Here is a 12,052-nt window from a genome sequence, read left to right on the forward strand (position 1 = left end):
GAGGTGTGTGGGGTCCCTGGGGATAGTTAGTGGGAGGTGTGTGGGGTCTCTGGGGATAGTTAGTAGGGGGAGGTGTGTGGGGTCCCTGGGGATAGTTAGTAGCGGGAGGTGTGTGGGGTCTCTGGGGATAGTTAGTAGGGGGAGGTGTGTGGGGTCCCTGGGGATAGTTAGTAGGGGAGGTGTGTGGGGTCCCTGGGGATAGTTAGTAGGGGAGGTGTGTGGGGTCCCTGGGGATAGTTAGTAGGGGAGGTGTGTGGTGTCCCTGGGGATAGTTAGTAGGGGAGGTGTGTGGGGTCCCTGGGGATAGTTAGTAGGGGAGGTGTGTGGGGTCTCTGGGGATAGTTAGTAGGGGGAGGTGTGTGGGGTCCCTGGGGATAGTTAGTAGGGGGAGGTGTGTGGGGTCCCTGGGGATAGTTAGTAGGGGAGGTGTGTGGGGTCCCTGGGGATAGTTAGTAGGGGAGGTGTGTGGGGTCCCTGGGGATAGTTAGTAGGGGGAGGTGTGTGGGGTCCCTGGGGATAGTTAGTAGGGGGAGGTGTGTGGGGTCCCTGGGGATAGTTAGTAGCGGGAGGTGTGTGGGGTCTCTGGGGATAGTTAGTGGGGGGAGGTGTGTGGGGTCCCTGGGGATAGTTAGTAGGGGAGGTGTGTGGGGTCCCTGGGGATAGTTAGTAGGGGAGGTGGGAGGGGTCCCTGGGGATAGTTAGTAGGGGGAGGTGTGTGGGGTCCCTGGGGATAGTTAGTAGGGGGGGTGTGTGGGGTCCCTGGGGATAGTTAGTAGGGGGAGGTGTGTGGGGTCCCTGGGGATAGTTAGTAGGGGGAGGTGTGTGGGGTCCCTGGGGATAGTTAGTAGGGGAGGTGTGTGGGATCCCTGGGGATAGTTAGTAGGGGAGGTGTGTGGGGTCCCTGGGGATAGTTAGTAGGGGGAGGTGTGTGGGGTCCCTGGGGATAGTTAGTAGGGGGAGGTGTGTGGGGTCCGTGGGGATAGTTAGTAGGGGGAGGTGTGTGGGGTCCCTGGGGATAGTTAGTAGGGGAGGTGTGTGGGGTCCCTGGGGATAGTTAGTAGGGGGAGGTGTGTGGGGTCCCTGGGGATAGTTAGTGGGGGAGGTGTGTGGGGTCCGTGGGGATAGTTAGTAGGGGGAGGTGTGTGGGGTCTCTGGGGATAGTTAGTAGGGGGAGGTGTGTGGGGTCCCTGGGGATAGTTAGTGGGAGGTGTGTGGGGTCCCTGGGGATAGTTAGTAGGGGGAGGTGTGTGGGGTACCTGGGGATAGTTAGTAGGGGGAGGTGTGTGGGGTCCCTGGGGATAGTTAGTAGGGGAGGTGTGTGGGATCCCTGGGGATAGTTAGTAGGGGGAGGTGTGTGGGGTCCCTGGGGATAGTTAGTAGGGGGAGGTGTGTGGGGTCCCTGGGGATAGTTAGTAGGGGGAGGTGTGTGTGGTCCCTGGGGATAGTTAGTAGCGGGAGGTGTGTGGGATCCCTGGGGATAGTTAGTAGCGGGAGGTGTGTGGGGTCCCTGGGGATAGTTAGTAGGGGGAGGTGTGTGGGGTCTCTGGGGATAGTTAGTAGGGGGAGGTGTGTGGGGTCCCTGGGGATAGTTAGTAGGGGGAGGTGTGTGGGGTCCGTGGGGATAGTTAGTGGGAGGTGTGTGGGGTCCCTGGGGATAGTTAGTAGGGGGAGGTGTGTGGGGTCCCTGGGGATAGTTAGTAGGGGGAGGTGTGTGGGGTCCGTGGGGATAGTTAGTAGGGGGAGGTGTGTGGGGTCTCTGGGGATAGTTAGTAGGGGAGGTGTGTGGGGTCCCTGGGGATAGTTAGTAGGGGGAGGTGTGTGGGGTCCCTGGGGATAGTTAGTAGGGGGAGGTGTGTGGGGTCCGTGGGGATAGTTAGTAGGGGGAGGTGTGTGGGGTCTCTGGGGATAGTTAGTAGGGGAGGTGTGTGGGGTCTCTGGGGATAGTTAGTGGGGGGAGGTGTGTGGGGTCCCTGGGGATAGTTAGTAGGGGGAGGTGGGAGGGGTCCCTGGGGATAGTTAGTGGGAGGTGTGTGGGGTCCCTGGGGATAGTTAGTAGCGGGAGGTGTGTGGGGTCCCTGGGGATAGTTAGTGGGAGGTGTGTGGGGTCTCTGGGGATAGTTAGTGGGGGAGGTGTGTGGGGTCCCTGGGGATAGTTAGTAGGGGGAGGTGTGTGGGGTCTCTGGGGATAGTTAGTGGGGGAGGTGTGTGGGGTCCCTGGGGATAGTTAGTGGGGGAGGTGTGTGGGGTCCCTGGGGATAGTTAGTAGGGGGAGGTGTGTGGGGTCTCTGGGGATAGTTAGTAGGGGAGGTGTGTGGGGTCTCTGGGGATAGTTAGTGGGGGGAGGTGTGTGGGGTCCCTGGGGATAGTTAGTAGGGGGAGGTGTGTGGGGTCCCTGGGGATAGTTAGTAGGGGAGGTGTGTGGGGTCTCTGGGGATAGTTAGTGGGGGGAGGTGTGTGGGGTCCCTGGGGATAGTTAGTAGGGGGAGGTGTGTGGGGTCTCTGGGGATAGTTAGTAGGGGAGGTGTGTGGGGTCTCTGGGGATAGTTAGTGGGGGGAGGTGTGTGGGGTCCCTGGGGATAGTTAGTAGGGGGAGGTGTGAGGGGTTCCTGGGGATAGTTAGTAGGGGGAGGTGTGTGGGGTCTCTGGGGATAGTTAGTAGGGGGAGGTGTGTGGGGTCCCTGGGGATAGTTAGTAGGGGGAGGTGTGTGGGGTCCCTGGGGATAGTTAGTAGGGGGAGGTGTGTGGGATCCCTGGGGATAGTTAGTAGGGGAGGTGTGTGGGGTCTCTGGGGATAGTTAGTGGGGGGAGGTGTGTGGGGTCTCTGGGGATAGTTAGTGGGAGGTGTGTGGGGTCCCTGGGGATAGTTAGTGGGAGGTGTGTGGGGTCCCTGGGGATAGTTAGTGGGAGGTGTGTGGGGTCCCTGGGGATAGTTAGTAGCGGGAGGTGTGTGGGGTCCCTGGGGATAGTTAGTAGGGGGAGGTGTGTGGGGTCCCTGGGGATAGTTAGTAGGGGGAGGTGTGTGGGATCTCTGGGGATAGTTAGTGGGAGGTGTGTGGGGGTCCCTGGGGATAGTTAGTGGGGGAGGTGTGTGGGGTCTCTGGGGATAGTTAGTAGGGGGAGGTGTGTGGGGTACCTGGGGATAGTTAGTAGGGGAGGTGTGTGGGGTCCCTGGGGATAGTTAGTAGGGGAGGTGTGTGGGGTCCCTGGGGATAGTTAGTAGGGGGAGGTGTGTGGGGTCCCTGGGGATAGTTAGTAGGGGGAGGTGTGTGGGGTCCCTGGGGATAGTTAGTAGGGGGAGGTGTGTGGGGTCCCTGGGGATAGTTAGTGGGGGAGGTGTGTGGGGTCCCTGGGGATAGTTAGTAGGGGGAGGTGTGTGGGGTCCCTGGGGATAGTTAGTAGGGGGAGGTGTGTGGGGTCCCTGGGGATAGTTAGTGGGGGAGGTGTGTGGGGTCCCTGGGGATAGTTAGTAGGGGGAGGTGTGTGGGATCCCTGGGGATAGTTAGTAGGGGGAGGTGTGTGGGGTCCCTGGGGATAGTTAGTAGGGGGAGGTGTGTGGGGTATCTGGGGATAGTAGGGGGAGGTGTGTGGGGTCCCTGGGGATAGTTAGTAGCGGGAGGTGTGTGGGGTCCCTGGGGATAGTTAGTAGGGGGAGGTGTGTGGGGTCTCTGGGGATAGTTAGTAGGGGGAGGTGTGTGGGGTCCCTGGGGATAGTTAGTGGGAGGTGTGTGGGGTCCCTGGGGATAGTTAGTGGGAGGTGTGTGGGGTCTCTGGGGATAGTTAGTAGGGGAGGTGTGTGGGGTCCCTGGGGATAGTTAGTAGGGGGAGGTGTGTGGGGTCCCTGGGGATAGTTAGTAGGGGGAGGTGTGTGGGGTCCCTGGGGATAGTTAGTAGGGGGAGGTGTGTGGGATCCCTGGGGATAGTTAGTAGGGGGAGGTGTGTGGGGTCCCTGGGGATAGTTAGTAGGGGGAGGTGTGTGGGGTATCTGGGGATAGTAGGGGGAGGTGTGTGGGGTCCCTGGGGATAGTTAGTAGCGGGAGGTGTGTGGGGTCCCTGGGGATAGTTAGTAGGGGGAGGTGTGTGGGGTCTCTGGGGATAGTTAGTAGGGGGAGGTGTGTGGGGTCCCTGGGGATAGTTAGTGGGAGGTGTGTGGGGTCCCTGGGGATAGTTAGTGGGAGGTGTGTGGGGTCTCTGGGGATAGTTAGTAGGGGAGGTGTGTGGGGTCCCTGGGGATAGTTAGTAGGGGGAGGTGTGTGGGGTCCCTGGGGATAGTTAGTAGGGGGAGGTGTGTGGGGTCCCTGGGGATAGTTAGTAGGGGGAGGTGTGTGGGGTCCCTGGGGATAGTTAGTAGCGGGAGGTGTGTGGGGTCTCTGGGGATAGTTAGTAGGGGGAGGTGTGTGGGGTCCCTGGGGATAGTTAGTAGGGGGAGGTGTGTGGGGTCCCTGGGGATAGTTAGTAGCGGGAGGTGTGTGGGGTCCCTGGGGATAGTTAGTAGGGGGAGGTGTGTGGGGTCCCTGGGGATAGTTAGTAGGGGGAGGTGTGTGGGGTCTCTGGGGATAGTTAGTAGGGGGAGGTGTGTGGGGTCTCTGGGGATAGTTAGTAGGGGGAGGTGTGTGGGGTCCCTGGGGATAGTTAGTAGGGGGAGGTGTGTGGGGTCCCTGGGGATAGTTAGTAGGGGGAGGTGTGTGGGATCCCTGGGGATAGTTAGTAGGGGGAGGTGTGTGGGGTCCCTGGGGATAGTTAGTGGGGGGAGGTGTGTGGGGTCCCTGGGGATAGTTAGTAGGGGGAGGTGTGTGGGGTCTCTGGGGATAGTTAGTAGGGGGAGGTGTGTGGGGTCCCTGGGGATAGTTAGTAGGGGGAGGTGTGTGGGGTCCCTGGGGATAGTTAGTAGGGGGAGGTGTGTGGGGTCCCTGGGGATAGTTAGTAGTGGGAGGTGTGTGGGGTCCCTGGGGATAGTTAGTAGTGGGAGGTGTGTGGGGTCCCTGGGGATAGTTAGTAGGGGGAGGTGTGTGGGGTCTCTGGGGATAGTTAGTAGGGGAGGTGTGTGGGGTCCCTGGGGATAGTTAGTAGGGGGAGGTGTGTGGGATCCCTGGGGATAGTTAGTAGGGGGAGGTGTGTGGGATCCCTGGGGATAGTTAGTGGGAGGTGTGTGGGGTCCCTGGGGATAGTTAGTAGGGGGAGGTGTGTGGGGTCCCTTGGGATAGTTAGTAGGGGGAGGTGTGTGGGGTCCCTGGGGATAGTTAGTAGGGGAGGTGTGTGGGGTCCCTGGGGATAGTTAGTAGGGGGAGGTGTGTGGGGTCTCTGGGGATAGTTAGTAGGGGGAGGTGTGTGGGGTCCCTGGGGATAGTTAGTGGGAGGTGTGTGGGGTCCCTGGGGATAGTTAGTGGGAGGTGTGTGGGGTCTCTGGGGATAGTTAGTAGGGGAGGTGTGTGGGGTCCCTGGGGATAGTTAGTAGGGGGAGGTGTGTGGGGTCCCTGGGGATAGTTAGTAGGGGGAGGTGTGTGGGGTCCCTGGGGATAGTTAGTAGGGGGAGGTGTGTGGGATCCCTGGGGATAGTTAGTAGGGGGAGGTGTGTGGGGTCCCTGGGGATAGTTAGTAGGGGGAGGTGTGTGGGGTATCTGGGGATAGTAGGGGGAGGTGTGTGGGGTCCCTGGGGATAGTTAGTAGCGGGAGGTGTGTGGGGTCCCTGGGGATAGTTAGTAGGGGGAGGTGTGTGGGGTCTCTGGGGATAGTTAGTAGGGGGAGGTGTGTGGGGTCCCTGGGGATAGTTAGTGGGAGGTGTGTGGGGTCCCTGGGGATAGTTAGTGGGAGGTGTGTGGGGTCTCTGGGGATAGTTAGTAGGGGAGGTGTGTGGGGTCCCTGGGGATAGTTAGTAGGGGGAGGTGTGTGGGGTCCCTGGGGATAGTTAGTAGGGGGAGGTGTGTGGGGTCCCTGGGGATAGTTAGTAGGGGGAGGTGTGTGGGGTCCCTGGGGATAGTTAGTAGCGGGAGGTGTGTGGGGTCTCTGGGGATAGTTAGTAGGGGGAGGTGTGTGGGGTCCCTGGGGATAGTTAGTAGGGGGAGGTGTGTGGGGTCCCTGGGGATAGTTAGTAGCGGGAGGTGTGTGGGGTCCCTGGGGATAGTTAGTAGGGGGAGGTGTGTGGGGTCCCTGGGGATAGTTAGTAGGGGGAGGTGTGTGGGGGTCTCTGGGGATAGTTAGTAGGGGGAGGTGTGTGGGGTCTCTGGGGATAGTTAGTAGGGGGAGGTGTGTGGGGTCCCTGGGGATAGTTAGTAGGGGGAGGTGTGTGGGGTCCCTGGGGATAGTTAGTAGGGGGAGGTGTGTGGGATCCCTGGGGATAGTTAGTAGGGGGAGGTGTGTGGGGTCCCTGGGGATAGTTAGTGGGGGGAGGTGTGTGGGGTCCCTGGGGATAGTTAGTAGGGGGAGGTGTGTGGGGTCTCTGGGGATAGTTAGTAGGGGGAGGTGTGTGGGGTCCCTGGGGATAGTTAGTAGGGGGAGGTGTGTGGGGTCCCTGGGGATAGTTAGTAGGGGGAGGTGTGTGGGGTCCCTGGGGATAGTTAGTAGTGGGAGGTGTGTGGGGTCCCTGGGGATAGTTAGTAGTGGGAGTGTGTGGGGTCCCTGGGATAGTTAGTAGGGGGAGGTGTGTGGGGTCTCTGGGGATAGTTAGTAGGGGAGGTGTGTGGGGTCCCTGGGGATAGTTAGTAGGGGGAGGTGTGTGGGATCCCTGGGATAGTTAGTAGGGGGAGGTGTGTGGGATCCCTGGGGATAGTTAGTGGGAGGTGTGTGGGGTCCCTGGGGATAGTTAGTAGGGGGAGGTGTGTGGGGTCCCTTGGGATAGTTAGTAGGGGGGAGGTGTGTGGGGTCCCTGGGATAGTTAGTAGGGGAGGTGTGTGGGGTCCCTGGGGATAGTTAGTAGGGGAGGTGTGTGGGGTCCCTGGGGATAGTTAGTAGGGGAGGTGTGTGGGATCCCTGGGGATAGTTAGTAGGGGGAGGTGTGTGGGGTCCCTGGGGATAGTTAGTGGGAGGTGTGTGGGGTCCCTGGGGATAGTTAGTAGGGGGAGGTGTGTGGGGTCCCTGGGGATAGTTAGTAGGGGGAGGTGTGCGGGGGTCCCTGGGGATAGTTAGTAGGGGGAGGTGTGTGGGGTCTCTGGGGATAGTTAGTAGGGGGAGGTGTGTGGGGTCTCTGGGGATAGTTAGTAGGGGAGGTGTGTGGGTCTCTGGGATAGTTAGTAGGGGGAGGTGTGTGGGGTCCCTGGGGATAGTTAGTAGGGGGAGGTGTGTGGGGTCCCTGGGGATAGTTAGTAGGGGGAGGTGTGTGGGGTCCCTGGGGATAGTTAGTGGGGGAGGTGTGTGGGGTACCTGGGGATAGTTAGTAGGGGGAGGTGTGTGGGGTCCCTGGGGATAGTTAGTAGGGGGAGGTGTGTGGGTCCCTGGGGATAGTTAGTAGGGGGAGGTGTGTGGGATCCCTGGGGATAGTTAGTAGCGGGAGGTGTGTGGGATCCCTGGGGATAGTTAGTAGGGGGAGGTGTGTGGGGTCCCTGGGGATAGTTAGTGGGAGGTGTGTGGGGTCCCTGGGATAGTTAGTAGGGGGAGGTGTGTGGGGTCCCTGGGGATAGTTAGTAGGGGGAGGTGTGTGGGATCTCTGGGGATAGTTAGTGGGGGGAGGTGTGTGGGGTCTCTGGGGATAGTTAGTAGGGGAGGTGTGTGGGGTCCCTGGGGATAGTTAGTAGGGGGAGGTGTGTGGGGTCCCTGGGGATAGTTAGTAGGGGGAGGTGTGTGGGGTCCCTGGGGATAGTTAGTAGGGGGAGGTGTGTGGGGTCTCTGGGGATAGTTAGTAGGGGGGAGGTGTGTGGGGTCCCTGGGGATAGTTAGTAGGGGGAGGTGTGTGGGGTCCCTGGGATAGTTAGTAGGGGGAGGTGTGTGGGGTCCCTGGGGATAGTAGGGGGGGTATGTGTGGTCCCTGCGGATAGTAGGGGGGGTATGTGTGGTCCCTGCGGATAGTAGGAGGGGTATGTGTGGTCCCTGCGGATAGTAGGGGGGGTATGATGTGGTCCCTGCGGATAGTAGGAGGGGTATGTGTGGTCCCTGCGGATAGTAGGAGGGGTATGTGTGGTCCCTGCGGATAGTAGGGGGGGTATGTGTGGTCCCTGCGGATAGTAGGGGGAGGTGTGTGTGGTCCCTGCGGATAGTAGGGGGGGTATGTGTGGTCCCTGCGGATAGTAGGGGGGGTATGTGTGGTCCCTGCGGATAGTAGGGGGGGGGGTGTGTGGTCCCTGCGGATAGTAGGGGGGGTATGTGTGGTCCCTGCGGATAGTAGGGGGGGGGGGGTGTGTGGTCCCTGCGGATAGTTAGCCAGAGGTATGGGGGTCCCTGGGTCTCAGTGCTCGCCCTCCTCACAGATACAGCAGGCTGCAGAGCGCTTGGAGAGGAACTTCGTGGACAGCCGACAGCTGAAGGTTTGTGCCACGTGCTTCGACCTGTCGGTGAGCCTGCTGCGCGTGCTAGAGATGACGGTCACCTTGGTCCCCGACATCTTCCTGGACTGGAGCCGCTCGTCCTCTGAGCTGCTGCTGCGACGCCTTGCGCAGGTACTGTGCCCCCCCCCCCAGGTTACAGGTTAACCCCTTCTCTGCCAGAGAATTGCAGAGCATGACTCCTTCATAACCGTGTACCCCAGCGCCGGCTGCAGAGCGCTCCTCGTGTTTAGTACCCGTCGGCGGGGCCCGGTCAGGCTGCGAATCTGTTTAACCCTTTCCCTGCCGGAGATTCAATGCATTGCAGGCCCCCTCCAGCACTGACAGCGTTAAACGGCCCACGGGTGCTGCCCCCGTTCCACTCGCACAGTAACACGTCTCGTCCCTCGGCAGCTGCTGAACCAGGTGTTAAACCGCGTGACGGCCGAGAGGAACCTGTTCGACCGCGTCGTTAACCTCCGACTTCCAGGTCAGCAAGTGTCCCCGGGGGTGTCCCCTCTCTGCCCCTCAAGGGGGGGGGTTAGCTTTCTGCCCCTGGGGGATGTCCCCTCTCTGTGCCCAATGGGAGGGGGGGGGGAGGTGTTGCTCTCTGCCACTTGGGGGTCCTGGTTATCTGCCCCCTCTGCATTCACAGGCGGACTCTCTCCCCCATCCCCCCCAGGCCCCGTGGCTCATATACTCATTACTTGTATGCAGCCCATACATTTTGGAGGCACTGCCGTGAAGAGCGTACAATCTAATTGTGGCTGAGGCACAGGGCGATAAAGTGACTTCTCAGGGAAAGCGGTCACACTCAGACCAGATTCACCCACTTCAAAGGCAGGGACTCTGGACCTTTGTCTCCATCTTCTCCCTGCCTATAACTTCCCCCCCCCACCCCCCTCTACCTCTTCCAATCCCCCTCTGTCCCCCCCCCTCCTCCACATTTCCCCATACCCTCTGTCCCCTTTTCCTCACCTCCCCATACCCCATACCCTCTGTTCCCCTCCACCTCCCCATACCCTCTGTTCCCCCTCCACCTCCCCATACCCTCTGTTCCCCCTCCACCTCCCCATACCCTCTGTTCCCCCTCCACCTCCCCATACCCTCTGTTCCCCCTCCACCTCCCCATACCTTCTGCCCCCCTCCTCCTCCTCATCTCCCCATACCTTCTGTCCCCTCTCCTCCTCACCTCCCAATCCTCTCTGCCCCCTCCTCCTCCTCATCTCCCCATACCTTCTGTCCCCTCTCCTCCTCACCCTCCCAATCCCCTCTGCCCCCCTCCTCATCTCCCCTGACCCCTCCTGACCCCCCCTCCTCATATCCCCATACCCTCTACCTCCTCTCCTCTCCCATCACTAACCCTCTGCTCTTCTCTCCCCTCCCCCCCCCCCCCCCCCCCCCCCGCAGGGTTGGAGAGCGTTGACCATTTACCCCATCCTGGTGGCTGTGACGGGTATCTTGGTTCGTCTGCTGGTTGACAGCGACCCCCAAGGGTAAGTCCTGCTCTCCCCGTCTGCCCTGCAGCGCCTTTATTGCCCCCGAGCTCCCAGCGCCTTTATTGCCCCCGAGCTCCCAGCGCCTTTATTGCCCCCGAGCTCCCCAGTGCTTTTACCCTAAAGAGCGTGAGGGGAAATGTTTGTGTGTATTTCCTGTGCTGCTGGGGTTCATGCGGGGCTGTGTAATCACTAGCGCTCCGAGGCGCGTGCAGCCACCTCTGGGGAGGGACCTCTGCACGGGGAGGACACGGCAGTGAGGAGACTCACACGCTGCGTATTTCAGGCCGGGGGTTAGTCCCTCCCGGGAGGAAGTGAGCGTGCGCTGTCCTGTCTCTCCCGGAGAACTTACACTCACTTTTGGGCAAGAGCAGTGCGGTGCATGTCCCTACATCAGGGGTCCCAAGCCCCCCCAAACAGGTCAGGTTTTAAAGATATCCCAGCCTCAGCAACTGAGCTACTGATTGAGCCACCTGTGCTGAAGCTGGGACTGATTGAGCCAGCTGTGCTGAAGCAGGGATATCCTGAAAACCTGACCTGTTGGAGAGGTCTTGAGGACTGGAGCTGTGCCCCCTGCCCTTCCTCAGTAACCAGGGTCAGCGCGCAGCCGGGAAGAAATGCTCTGCAGATTGGTCTTTTGAATATAACGTCGGCCGCGTATTACCCCCCCCGCCCCCCGCCCCCCCCCCCCCAATATAATGCAGAATTGGGAGCGAGGCGTGTTACCCGAGGAGCTTGCAATCTAAGTGGGATTTAGGGACATTTACAGAGAGCGGAGGATTGCATGTGACTGTGCAGAATGTTGCAGACCCCCTGTCTGCGAAGGGGTTAATAGGGTGGGGGGGGGGAGGGGGGGACGGACGACACATCTTGTGCGTAGCACCGGCCTGCTCCCTCCATCTCCTGTCTGTTAACGGGTGTCAGTCTGTGTGAATCTAACACATGGGTGGCCATCTCTGGTCCTCAAGGGCCACCGACAGGTCCGGTTTTAAGAATATCCCTGCTTCAGCACAGGTGGCTCAGTCAACGACTGAATCACCTGTGCTGAAGCAGGGATATCCTGAAAACCTGACCTGTTGGTGGCCCTTGAGGACTGGAGTTGGCCACTCCTGATTCTAACACATCAGCCGTGTGATGGTCCAGCTTCTAAGTGCTAAAGTGTTTTTACATTAGGGCTCCCTCCCTGGGGGGCTCGAGCACTTAACCTCCCCCCCACCCCCCCCCCCCCACGTTGCCTCCTATACCCTTCACTTCTCTCTAGAAATTAACCTCTGCAGAACTCTCTCCACTCCTGTGACACTGCCGCGGCCGGCGCCGGCTTCCTTCCCGGGAGCAGCACCATGAACAGAGAGCAGGAACACGTGCATGTCACGGGCTGCAGGCTCAGGGGGTTTTATTACACCGTGAAATAAATAAGTACAGCAAGCATGGCGGCGTCTGACATGGCGGCGCCCTCGCACGCTACTCGCCGGGCCCGGGAACGTCCCGCTCCGCACCGCTTACACTGCAGGAATGACCCGGCTTCTGCGAGCGATCCATTATTCTCGGCTCTGTGTGTGGTTTCAAATTCAGTTCCCTTAAGTGGTAGGCGGGGTCGCAATGAGCAAGGCCTTCGTTTCCTAGGGACGTTTAACCCCTACGCTGCTGGTGAGGCCAGCGGCTCCCGGCTTTCCTTGCAGCGAAAGGGTTAAGGAAGCCTGCAGATGTATGCAGCCGCAGTGTTCCTGTCCGATGACAGCAGCTTGTTCCGCCTGTTGTTACGGAGGTCGGGAAGGAATCGGGGCTCGGCGCCCAGGAACGCCACGTGTTGTCCCCAGGGGAGATCTCCTGGGGTGTCCCACCTTCCAGGTGTTCCAATGCGGATTTGTAATGTGTCTGCGTGGTGGAATAGGTAGATGGGAGGGAGAGGGGTGCGTGGATTTGAGCAAAACATTGCAGGGCGTAAAGGGGGGAGATTCTGCTATGGAGACCCCTCCCCCCCATGCCCCCAAAGCAGTAAGGGGGTGACCTCGTATACAACAGCACCATGCACTGCAGTGTTCCAGTGGCATCAAAAGGAGTGACCAAAAAAAGCCAGGGCAGCATGCTCTGCCGTTCGGTAGCAGCCAA

The 12,052-nt window shown here is 60.0% G+C and overlaps 1 protein-coding gene across 1 annotated transcript in view; it reads left to right on the forward strand.

The window, feature by feature from the left end:
* The window catches only part of RNF123 (ring finger protein 123), a 78,241-nt gene that overhangs the window by 52,045 nt on the left and 14,144 nt on the right, over positions 1-12,052 (forward strand). The window contains 4 exon segments of the mRNA XM_075574126.1: positions 8,394-8,582; positions 8,862-8,937; positions 9,858-9,877; positions 9,879-9,943. Coding sequence (XP_075430241.1) covers positions 8,394-8,582; positions 8,862-8,937; positions 9,858-9,877; positions 9,879-9,943 — 350 coding nt within the window.

Source organism: Ascaphus truei, chromosome 17 (assembly GCF_040206685.1).
Source record: "Ascaphus truei isolate aAscTru1 chromosome 17, aAscTru1.hap1, whole genome shotgun sequence".
Classification (NCBI taxonomy): Eukaryota; Metazoa; Chordata; class Amphibia; order Anura; family Ascaphidae; genus Ascaphus; species Ascaphus truei.